This window comes from Melanostigma gelatinosum (genome assembly GCF_949748355.1).
Source record: "Melanostigma gelatinosum genome assembly, chromosome: 5".
Taxonomy (NCBI): Eukaryota; Metazoa; Chordata; class Actinopteri; order Perciformes; family Zoarcidae; genus Melanostigma; species Melanostigma gelatinosum.
In genome coordinates, this window is record NC_136638.1 from 24,325,510 (window position 1) to 24,338,141 (window position 12,632).

Consider the following 12,632-nt stretch of genomic DNA (forward strand, 5'->3'; position numbering starts at 1 on the left):
GACCAGCTGCCGGAAGAGCTGCTCGAAGGCAGACAAAAACACCTCCCAGTGCGCCTCGCTGGCCCACAGTGACACCTCCCAGAAGTCTTCCTATCGGCCACTCAAGAGCGCCACTGAGATCTGCCAAGGCAGCAGCCTGCAGTGCATATATGCCTCTCTTACCAGAGAAAGATTTCACAATGACAAGATTCTCAGAAGTTGAGCTGTGGAGCAGGAATCTAACCCATTTGGCTCATTTCTTCAGTTGCTTTCAGAAAAGTTGACATTCAAAGCCTCAAAACGACATGAAATGACGTGCAGCGATGAATGGTTTCTGCAGTGTAGCGGGGGAACATGGCTGAAATATGTTACCCTGGCAACAGTCTACAGAGGGAATGAAAGCAGATCATGTTGTTATGGGCTGCAAACAAAGCTCTTTGAAGTTATAAAACACTGCCTGTACTCCTACAATTCGACAGGTTATTGATGCATGTTTTATTTCCCACAAGAGTTGCAGGTCCTAATATGGTGAAGCATATACAGTCTTTTATGAATCAATCAGTTCAATCAAAGGTCGTTTAACCTCTTCGGGAATGGTGTGAAGCAGATTTCAGCTGAGAGCTGAAACATCTCTGTCTGAGGTGTGGTGATCAGGAAGGAAATACTCTGAAATTACAAAAGGAAGACAGCGATGATTTTTGTTTTGAAAGCATCCTTGAGTTGCTTCAGTGCAAGACAGACAGGAGGGCTCTGAAAGGCCTTAAAAGTGGTAAAAAATCATGAATTATTATTATTGTATTTACAATAATACCTTTTGATAAGTAAAGTAGTTATCATGCACATGTAAAATAGTGAGCTTTAGAGGTGCTGGTAGGCAGATTGTGTTGACTTTGAGCAGAGCCATGCTGGCCGATTCCCCTAATCTAACTCTAGGTAAGACAGTGAAATCGTATATTTCCCAAAATGTCCAACCTTCTATTCGATCACAAGGTTTGAGTTGCCTGAACATAACTGTAATAACATTACATCGCGATTTACTTACCAGGAGCAGATATGGCAAGATTAACAAATGAGATAAATTGACAGTGAAAATTTGGCAGATTGGTTCAAAATAGAAATGTAGTGAGCCGTATGAATACTTTAAAACTATTTGCTGATGACAATGTCTTGTACATGACTAAGATTTTTATGGGACAAGGATGCCTTTTTGGTGTACACTCCATAATTTTAAAATAACCAATATATTTTCATTTAATATCAAAGGCTGAAAAACCATGACAATATACTGCTGCAAAGCGCTTAAAGGAGAAGTCTGGAGATGTGGTCGGGTATCGAAAGCATACGTATGACTCGGACACTGGGGATTATGGTTCCCATCCTGTTTCTCACCAAAAGTCAACGTATTGTTTCATTGAATTCTGATGGTGATATTTTTCCTAACCTTACCCAAGCAGTTTAGTTGCCTAAACCATACCATAAACATCGGGTAGCAGCCAGCTTAGCAAGTTGTTTTGGTCATAATTCGTCGTTTTGAAGGACCGACAAACCAACTAGTTTGTACAGTTTTTTTGGAGGCATACAAGGTCAAAATCTAGCCGTGCAGCAATATATCAGTGACAAATGTGCTTTGGTTTCTCTCACAGAAGGAGTGGTGGCTCAAAGCTTTCTCTTCAACTGGTGACAGATCAGATTTACATAAAAGTCCCACAGCCCAGAGGCCCTTTCTCTGGTGAGAACAGGAGTGTTGGAGAGAGTGCGATATCTCGCTGATGATCATCACCACAGTGACGTGGTCTGTGTGTGTGTGTCTGTGTGTGTGTCTGTGTGTGTGTCTGTGTGAGTGTTAAACTGATTCATAGTTGTGCTGATGCAGTGGGCCTCTGGGGGTCTTCCATTAAATATCACAGTGGTGTCCACTGCTAATTAAATGAATCTCTGATCATTAGAGCTGGATAAAAAATGACTGTAAAGCCTGCAATTAAATTGTATTGCTCCTTCTATTTCTTTTTTTACCATTATTTTTCAAACTAATTATGAATTAAAAAGATGTAATGTATGCATAACATCTCCCCATAACATTGAGTTACCAGTCTAAATGTTGTTTTAGGTATTTTACAGTATGAAAAAAGGTGGATGCCTTGAAGCCTAAGTATGGGAAGATACCAATCATATTTAAACATGCAGAAAATATTAATATAATAATGTCTTTATTATCAAACCTTGGTGTACTCATATGTCTGTTTCGGGGTCTCATTTGAGATGATCAAACTAACTTAATTTGCAAAGAAGTGAACACAGAATTATAAAAGCTGGCTTAAAGACGAAATAAATTACCAGTTTATGCAAATGTAGTCTCTGATCAGTGACCGAGCACCAATGTAAACAGTGGTGGAGCGGTGGAGATGCCTTCAGTGCCATGGTGGTGAAAATGAGGTCAGCTAATTGGAACGGCTAAATATATTTCACAGGGCGCACTTTCTCCTTTGAAGGTGAAACACAGATCCAGAGTCACAGCTGATGATAATGAGGTGATGAGCACCTTTTGATGACCACAGAGTGCCACTTGTACATCTCTGGTACAAGTAATGTACAGGAACTACTGCAGGAACAACGGATGCAGTTGGTACAAAGAGAGTCCAGCCGTTGATCCAACCCAAACTTTAGACAACACAATTAAAACTAACATAATTGCAAATGACAAATGTTGTTTTCTGTTAAATGCTGCGGTACTGTCTACACTGAGCATACTGCACACCCATGAAGTCAGTCATTTTAAAAACTGTTATTTCAGTGTTACTTTGGATCAGACAGTTACCATTACATTTTGGTTACTTATTTACCAATTTCAACATACTAACTTCATTAACAATGTATTTTCCTAAATTAATAAACCATTTTCCTGAATTAATAATCATAAATTAGGTAAATAAATGAATGAATAAGTAAAATCCTAGTCCACTCTCTATTGCCATAATGTTTGCTTTCTCCGTGGAAGTAAGAGTAGTCACTTTGCACATTTGTTGATAGTGTAAATTCATTAGGAATGTTAAAGGTTTGAATTTGCCTTGTAAAGCTGCCTCCGATAACTACATAAGCTAAAATACATTTTATCAAGCCCAACAATCTCACAGATAACTTACTAAAAGTCCCAAAACCTCACAACAGCAAATTGGGTCCTCCACTTTCAACCAGACAAACAATTTCACTTGTGGTGTGAATGTCTTTGTGCTTGCTACACAGTGAGGACCTGAAGACGTTTTCACCAACTGAGCGAGGACATCTTTGGAAAGTGAGGACATTTTGGCCATTCCTCACTTCTTCAAAGACCCATTTCCTTTGTTATTACTGGTTCACTGATGAAAGAATTAACAACCCTCCAAAGGAATTCTTAGACCAACACAGCAACAACCAAATACAGAAAAATCAGTCTGTTATGCTCTATGCACTATTGTCTGTAACTACAATGTATTACAAGTCCCCAAGTCGACAGTGTCTTTATCTTACTGAGATTAAACATTCCCAGATTACGTGAGAACTGCATTTACCACAGCGTACAGACCCTGCAAAAGAGCAGTAAGAGTTGTTTCAACATTTTGCTCTTGGTGACGAATAAGGGTGACCTCATCAACACGGGGAAAAAGAAAATAGGCAGTAACTTGTTTTTTTTCAGTGTTCGGACGAGGATTTCTGTGAGCAAGCCTCCGTGGTTTTATTTGACAGTGGTCGCATGTGACAGAAGGCTTAATGGCTTTTTCCACAACCCTCACTGTTTTTAAATGTGCCTTTCATTTCTTCCTTGATTAAACATTTCTAAGTTCCCTATTGAAGAGGCACACGTAGATGTCTCGCCCATTAAAAACCTTTTGCTCCTCATTCTATTGCTGTCACATTCCAATGCCAGCAAAAACAGCCGCTCCATGGAGAAACGGGTATCGTGCTTTGGCTTCTGGATGTGAATTACCATATTTGGTAATAAAGTAACATGTTGTCAAACTGTTCGCTCTGGCATAAGCTGCAGACCAGTCATGGAGGATATCCAGTCTCTAAGCATGAGCTCAGAGAGTTTTAATCCTGGGCAAACTCAGCAAGCTCACCAGCGAGTGTGCCAGGAAAGAAAGCCTTTGAAACATGACAATGGACATGACACAGGGACAGGCAGAATCTCTACAGCTGTATCAGCTTCAGGGGGTGCATGGCAATGAGGGCTGCTAGAATAAATGATTTCTGTTCCATGATGCCATAATGTGATAGGATGCTTTTTATTTTTAAGAGCAGATGTGAGCTGTGTTTGTCAAATGTAGCAGATAGAACATTAATAAAGTAATTCGAATTAATGGAGACAACATTTGGAGGCAAATCGGTCCTAAAAACTATGCAAAATATAACCAAATTGAAATTGTTCCCATTTGTAACCCATGAACAGAGTGCCATGGCTTGTTTAACATGTAACCTAACATCTCCTCTGAGCAATCTGTCATCGCCTTCACTGAATTATGCAGAATCATTTCCAATTAGATTGCCACGGTTAAACAGACGACACACTTTGGGTTCTTTTAGCTCCCAGTTAGACACAAGTGAAATTAGATTAGCGAGGTCCGATCTCTCTGTGGCCACACTGTCGTCTGCTAAAAAGATTAGGAACGGTGCCACGGACTGATGGAGGTGGTCGGACCGCCGTTAGCTGTTCGTCCCGGACGACGTCGATGAACATTTCTATTGCTCGAGTCGATGGATCGGTAAAGATTTGGGGCAGCACATGGATTCTGGCAGTGGATGAAAGCTGGCCTTGCCCCCGTTTATTTTTGGCCCATTCTTGATGAGCTCTGCATGTTTTGGGACTCGGGGGTACAAAGACAGTGCAGGTTGAAGTAGCCTTAATGATTCTGACTGTGGAACAATGTGTTTGTTTTATGAATAGAGGCGCAACTCAACCCGTTCTGCACAACGTGATTGAATTGTCCTGAGAAATAAAACTTTTCACTTTTGTTGCCACGTAGTATTCACGTTCTGTGTGAAAGTACTCATGCCATTGCGTCCGTGATATAGAAGTGTACACAGTGATGTGTCAGCACGTCATGACATCACTGGTGTGGTTACAGGTGCAAAAAAGAGCACACCTCAGAGGTGAAACAGACTTGAAACTGTCAACCAAAGACACAGTGAGACATTTTTTTAGCATTACTGTTTGATGTTACATTTTATGATTATATGTCACAATCCCGCAATTTTAGAATACCCCTTCATGTACAGTAGTGTAGAGTTGCTGGTTACGGAAGTATTTTTACCCACTCTGAATTCCCACTTCAGAAGTAAATCCTTCAATCATATCCCGAGTGCCCTTTAAAATAGAAATGCATGTATCTCCTGGAAAATGTATCCTGTTTCTGGTCACCAGTTTAAATCATTTTTAACCAATTTTTCTTTTGAGAAATAATATTTTTTACATCACCTTGGTATGGCAAATGGCTTTAAATACTACAATACCAATGAGATTCAGCTGCCGTTGTTGAAGAGAAGAGATGTGAATCAGAACTACTTCAGTTTTCTAACAACTGTGCTTTTTCACTATCTAACCGTCGTTACATCGTGTATCAGAATCATCACGTTCAACCAAAGTGCATGTTGGGAGTAATACAGTCGTTAACCAAAGGCCTGTACATTTGACTTTTTATCAAAGAAGCAGATATTTTCTAACGCCGATGCTTGTCTTCTTTTTATTGATTTTTAAAGCAGAGACTGTCTATCCAGGCTGTTGAAGTGCTCTGTCACTGTCTATGAAGGAAATAAATTGGACTTCTACTTTAGGAACCCTGAGTCCCCGAAATACCATCTCCAACTTCAACCTCAAAACTCTATTGGCAACAGAAAGTTTAAGTTGAATTTAAGTTTTTCATGATCCAAGTGAGTCTGTCTTTTTCAGCCGAATAGACAAAGACCAAATGCTCAGGCTGCTTGATTCGTTCGCCAGAGACACATTTTAATGAGCTGCTGTTCATTTTGACCCAAACTTCACTCATGAACCTGCTCAGTGTTTAAAAGTGCACGAAAGTGGCTGTAAAGAGTACTCACTGAACATTAAAGCAGGGAATTGAATAAACCTTTCCGAAACATCCTGTTTTAACATAAAAGCGGAAGAGCAAAGCTTTTATGAGAATCTGTTGATAACATTCCCTCATTCCCGTGTTGCTAAGCCCACGGCACGCACTCTTTATGCTGCCCAGCATGTTTCAATTCATCAACGATAGCTGCCACAGCCAGTGCAGAAGTGGCAGGAAGCCTACAGTATTTAAACCAAGCCAGCTAATATATGATGTATGGACTCCACTTCCCTTTGTCAGCAAGTCATCCCAGTTACATTGTAGCGAGGGAAATTACATTGGAAGACATATATGTACAAGTCAATGAGCCTGATTAACTTACATTTGATCAATACACATTTACAAGCAACATGCCAAACTGCTGACCCTGGAAAAATAGCCTGCAATCTCAGGTTTACTAAGACACGCAGTTTATCTTCAGTGCACAGTGCCCTTTTCCGGTCTGTGCATAATGGATGTTGGCGGCCAGCGTAGGTACTATACTGTATGTACCTGAGCATGGGTCATGAATTATTGAACAAAGGTGATTTTGCAGAGTCAACAAGATGAGGTCCCAATACAAATAATCGGATGCAAACACAAAGTCATCATGAATGCTGGTGGCATACCCTAAAAGGATCTTAACAAAGGGGATCGTTTAGGTCTAATAGGCTCTAAAGAAGATGCATTCAGCACTCGTCTACCGTGGGCACATGCATTGCTGGTAGGTGGTGGTGAAGCTGTGCACTGTCACATATCTGCCCTGCCACATGTTCTCATAGGAGCAGCCTAAAATGGTTTTCTGCATGAGCAGAAATCAAACAGCAGACAGCACCATTTCAGAATATCATGGTACAGCACAGATGGATATCCCATATGAAGAATGAATGTGCAATTTTGCTGAATGATTGATAAACATCACTTACTCCCACTGTTTCAAAACGTCATAGGGCAACTCATAAAAGTTTCACACAGTGACTGGCGTACAGTGGATCTCTTACTGTTGAATACAAGCACTCCCCTGGCAAAGCTTATGGAAAGCTATCTATAAATCAGCAGGAAGACAAACAGAAAGAGGCGACCCTTAATAGTAGTGTGCGGCCCTGATGTGCTCTAAAGGACTGTGATACGATGTGAAAGCATCGCGAATGAATGTCTGCAGTTGGTATCACAGAGGAAAAGTGTCATTGTTCCGATGCAAGGGATGTGTGCTAAACAGCGAGCGACACACCTTAACAAACCTCTTTCCTCTGCTTCAGTCTGTTCACAGTTCTCAAGAGGAGTGTACGCCATTTTCGGCTTCTACGACAAGAAGTCCGTGAACACCATCACGTCATTTTGTGGGACGCTCCATGTCTCCTTCATTACGCCCAGCTTCCCTCTGGATGGGAATCAGCAGTTCATCATCCAGATGAGACCCGATATCAAGGGGCCTCTCCTCAGCCTCATCGAGTACTACAAGTGGGACAAGTTTGCCTACCTGTACGACAGTGACCGAGGTAAGTCATGGACACCATTTTTGAAAGGATCTTTTCACAATCGTTGGCATCATAAAATGACCATAATAATGACAGAGTCAAATGGAATACATGTGGCTACGCAAGACAACTCGTGAAATACCAACGCTTGTTCAGTGACGCTCTAGGTAAATGGTCACATAACAAAGTTTAAAAAGTAAACTTTGATTTGGTTCCACACAGAGATGAACAGCAGTCTGCTGGTTGAAATCCCTGTTTGGCCCTGGACAGACTTTCAAGCTCTTTATATGTCACTTGCTCTGACCATTTAATAACGACGCAGAAGGGTTTAAGTTGACTAAAGGGTTCCCACAGCCCCACTGAGTCATATCAGGCAGAGCTGCACTGACTAAGCTGCTGTATTCGACGAGTTGCGAGTGGGAACAGGTTGAGCTAAATATTTAGTGCTGGCAATTATTTATACCTTGATTAAAAACTACATTGCCCTTTGGAAATGACTTTTTTTCTCATTTTAAAGTGACATCGTCCATTGCCCTTTGCTTAAACGATGTGATTAGGTCTCTTTCAAAAAAAGATTGCAACGGTTTGACCTCATACGATTGTGTTCAAACCGCTTCTTTCAGCACAAACACAATACATGCAAAACACACTGACTGTAAGCATGTGACACAGCACAGGTAAATCCAGATAAAGGGCATTCTTGGTTTATGACAAAGAGCTTGTCAATCAACTACAGCACCTCCTGTGTTTGGGAGTGTGTTTTACGTAACATCAAGGGGAGGGGAGGCAGTCATCTTTGACGTACAGTGAAGGTGATGTGCCCTGCAGTTGTGGACTTCCACACGCGTTCTACCAAGTCATTTGTTTGCCTTATGCGTTCATGCTGTGAACACTTACGACTGAAACAAAGTTATATCTGGCTTCAGAGCTAAAAGTGTGTGCCCATTATAGTGGTAGACAGAGGAGAAATCTATATTCGGATAGTTAGTTGTTCAATATTAGTGAGTAGTACCAAATGAGAATATGCAAAACAGGATCCGTCATTACTTTCTTTTGATCGTGTTTCTGTATCATTTAAGTATATATAATAATCGTATATATATATAAGATATACAAATATATTACAGAAAACGCCCATAACTGCCCCCCCCCCCCCCCAATGAAAACAAGTTGTTTCATAATAAGTTGTTTGTGGGAGGCAGAATATCAGATTTTGAAGCAATTGCAAATCACAAATTTGTAAAAATTTTGTTATTTGTGAAAAACAGTCGTGGTGTTATGTGGGATTTGGGGAGTTGAAGTTTTCAAATAACTTTATGTGCAATTTCCAAAAAGAATGACACTGTTCCAAACAGGTAGGCTATTGTTTAAGTGCTACCATTTAAATCTTCAAAGATAAGTTCATTGTTGCTCTTTACATTTGCATATTAGAGGAGGGCATTACTGTATTCGTCACAAAAGCCATACAGGAAGTGATACCGGTGGAATGTTTTACTTACAGTTATCTCTTTTACACATCTGACACTACACACACACACACACACACACTGGTTAGTAGATGGTGATTATGTGGTCACTACCTCAAACTCAATGTCAAGCTTCACCAACCTCCTGATCTGCTAATTGGTTAGTATCATTATTGCACTAACTACTTGTCAGTCTGCACATTTAAGAAAAATCATAATTTTGCAGTTTCCTTCTCTACTCAGCCTGTGAGAGCACCTGTGATAGCGATCCCAATGAAGATCACGGACTGATTTAATGCAAGATGGAAATGATCCACCCTCAAACTGTAATATCCAGACTTACTTCATACTCAAATCTATTCCAACTCTATTCTTTGATCCCTTTCGTCAGTGATTCAGTGATTGAATTTTAATTTGGCAGATGTTTAGCTGTCTGAATGGTTCATTCACATCAGTCTTCAAATGTTAGCTTTTTTTCCCACTTACATCTGGTGTCTGAATACCACACATGGTGTGTAAAGCGTAAAGATGATAACGCCAAATGAGGCTAAATAACACACAATAGCTCTTTGTGTGTTATCTCTCTTTGCTGTGTCGTGTCACTCATTTCGTTGTGTCATCTGCTAATTGTGATTCAGTGACTTGTAATCTCTCTGCGGCACAGAGGGACTGTCCAGCACTGAAAAGGAAATCTCCTCCAAATATCGTGTTCCATTGTATTTAAATAGCTTCTTCAGTGAAAGAACACAATTAAAACCTCAATCGTATCCAGTTACAGTGGAATTACACTGTCAAGTCTTTCCTTTTTTCTTTCATTCTTATAGGGATATTCGGCTTTCAGGTTACACTTCTTAAGCCCCTTTTTTACTTCTCATTTCAGAATGAAAATCATTCATTATTTGTATTTTCTGCACACTAAAAGGAAAGAGTTTTGGGATAACTTCCAAAAAGCACTTTGCAGGTGTTGACTGATTCTTGATGAAACCCCACAGATGGCTTACCAGAAATCTGACGAATATACAGAATGTCTGAATGTAACAGGAAGTGGGATCTCTGTCTATACACTCGTTTCTAGGCTGAGTGTAGTACCAATGGTTTAGGAGGGATTCAGTGCATTTCTGCTCTGTATTAACTTTAACTTATTGTTTGACATCACTTACAGTCTTACCACACATGATCTAGCTACAGCATCCCCCTTATGATATCCCTTCATTCCCTACAGTATCCCCCTCATGCTATACCTTCATTCTCTACAGTATCTCCCTTATGATATCCCTTCATTCTCTACAGTATCCCCCTCATGCTATACCTTCATTCTCTACAGCATCTCCCTTATGATATCCCTTCATTCTCTACAGTATCCCCCTCATGCTATACCTTCATTCTCTACAGTATCTCCCTCATGCTATACCTTCATTCTCTACAGTATCTCCCTCATGCTATACCTTCATTCTCAGCATCCCCCTTATGATATCCCTTCATTCTCTACAGTATCCCCCTCATGCTATACCTTCATTCTCTACAGCATCCCCCTTATGATATCCCTTCATTCTCTACAGTATCCCCCTCATGCTATACCTTCATTCTCATCTTTTTTCAACATGCTTTTCGTCCTCTTCTCCCAGAATCCATTGCTCATCCTCCCAGTCAGCCTTGCCCTGACTGACTGTCCCTCTCCAAAATCCAACCTGCTGATTTAGATTGTCCTCATGCTAATGCTAGTCCTGACCCGCTGTCGCTACTGTACGTCCGCTGTGGCACTAAAGGGCCTGTTGTGCATATTTCATCATTGCATGGCTGTCTAATTAGGTCAATGTGATCCACTCATTCCCATGGCAACAGAAGTGTGGAGAGAGACACTGAGCGAGATCGTAAGTCACTGAGCGAGTCAAAGACGGAGCCGAGGAAGACGAGGCAATAGAGTTGCCTCTGGTTATGATGAATTCTATTTGCACATTGAGACTATTGGCTGAAGCAACACTACTGTTGTCAGCTGTTGTCAGTCATTCAGCTTAGATAATGGATGTACTGTATGTGGCACAACTGAGCGTTGTGTTTTGCATTCCTTAGGCTCACTGAATGCCTACATGTTCTCTTTGATCATTTAGCACTGTCACTTAGAATAATAGCTAATAAACAAAGAAAGGGAAAGAAAGAAAGAAGAGAAAAGGACTTTTTTTACAGTCTGAGTCTTTGATCAACATTCCTATAAGGAATTGTGTTTGATTCTGCATTTGACCATTTACACCCAATTTCAATGTTTAATGCCCTTTAAGTAGTGAGTGTGAGACCCCTCACAGACAAACTGTGTCTTTCATCCATAACCTGGATTTATGTTTGGTTTTGGGCTTAAATAGACACTCCATTTAAATTAACAGTGGATCAAATTACTTTGTGTTGGTGAAAGCTTTTGAGAGTTTGGGTGGGCCGCCTTTAACTGTGCCTTTTAGTTTTTGCTGTTCCAGCTCAGTTGTGTTTCAGCATCTTACCTGTACCCATCCCAGGATCCCGGTACAGCCAGCAGCTTGCCTCATTTGAATAGTTTTCCATCATATTTTGCATAATCATACAGTCACATCCATCAACTCATGGAGGTGCTGTTGATCAAGGAGTATTGAGTTAAGCTGTGTGAGCATGTGTGATCACTAGGAAAGAAATAATCTTCTCACTCGGATAGATTAAGTTATGGTTTATTGTTGTTGTGATTATCTCTATGCTTTATCAAATTGCTGAATTTAAAAAATGCCATTTTGCATACAGTTCATGGATTTCTCCCCCGACCTTTTAAATTCAGTGCAACTTAGTGGCAAATGGGCAATCACATCAGTACAATGGTAGCGCTCTGCCTGTTTGAATGGGTGGCATAATGTTGGCTGCAAGCCAAGACACAACATATGTCTCATTCTAAAGAGGAGTGATAACAAACCATTCTAACCCAAGGGGAATATGCTGCATGCAGCAGTCTTTGCACTGCAGGGGAAACCAGCGAAGCCAAGTCTCCGCTTGAGTTCTGTATTTAGAGGAGCAACAAAGGTTTTTATTATTTATCATTATATCACAAGGTTCATTGTACGGATGGACTGATAATATCTAGAATAAACTGATGCGCAGCAGATTGGAGAAAGAAATCCATAACATTTGAATTGTATAAGCAATGGCGTAGTGGTCTAGTGGCCTTTTGATTGTTTTGGGGCTGATAACTCAGTGGTAAAGACACTTATGGAATTGTTGTTGGATATTAAACTGGTAACACACCAAAATGTGCCGTAGTTCATTTTTGTTAAGTACAGTAGTTACGGCGTGTAAGTCTGAACGCACCTTTGAAGGAGCTGGACTGGAATATAACAAATGATGCGTACAAATAATATTGCCAATGAGTAATTAATAAAAACGTGTCGCTTCAGTTACCTTGTGCCCTTATTTAGAATACTGGTTACACTGTGGTATAACTGTCTAGTTATTCAGTTTTACTGAACACCTGCCAGCCAAACATATACATACAGCATATAGCCAACATAAACATTTTCTGTGACGATTATATAAGTGAGGGAGTTATCAAATAATAATGCACACAACGCAAGATGCAAAGACTGTGGCTGATGTGAAGCTCTGGGGAATTTCCCTCTGTAGCA

The 12,632-nt window shown here is 40.5% G+C and overlaps 1 protein-coding gene across 2 annotated transcripts in view; it reads left to right on the forward strand.

The window, feature by feature from the left end:
* The window catches only part of gria2b (glutamate receptor, ionotropic, AMPA 2b), a gene marked incomplete at its 3' end in the record, with an annotated part of 41,223 nt that overhangs the window by 12,830 nt on the left and 15,761 nt on the right, over positions 1-12,632 (forward strand). For both annotated transcript variants that reach the window (XM_079269022.1, XM_079269023.1), the window contains exon 2: positions 7,316-7,555. In XM_079269022.1, coding sequence (XP_079125148.1) covers positions 7,316-7,555 — 240 coding nt within the window. The remainder of the gene's footprint in view (positions 1-7,315; positions 7,556-12,632) is intronic.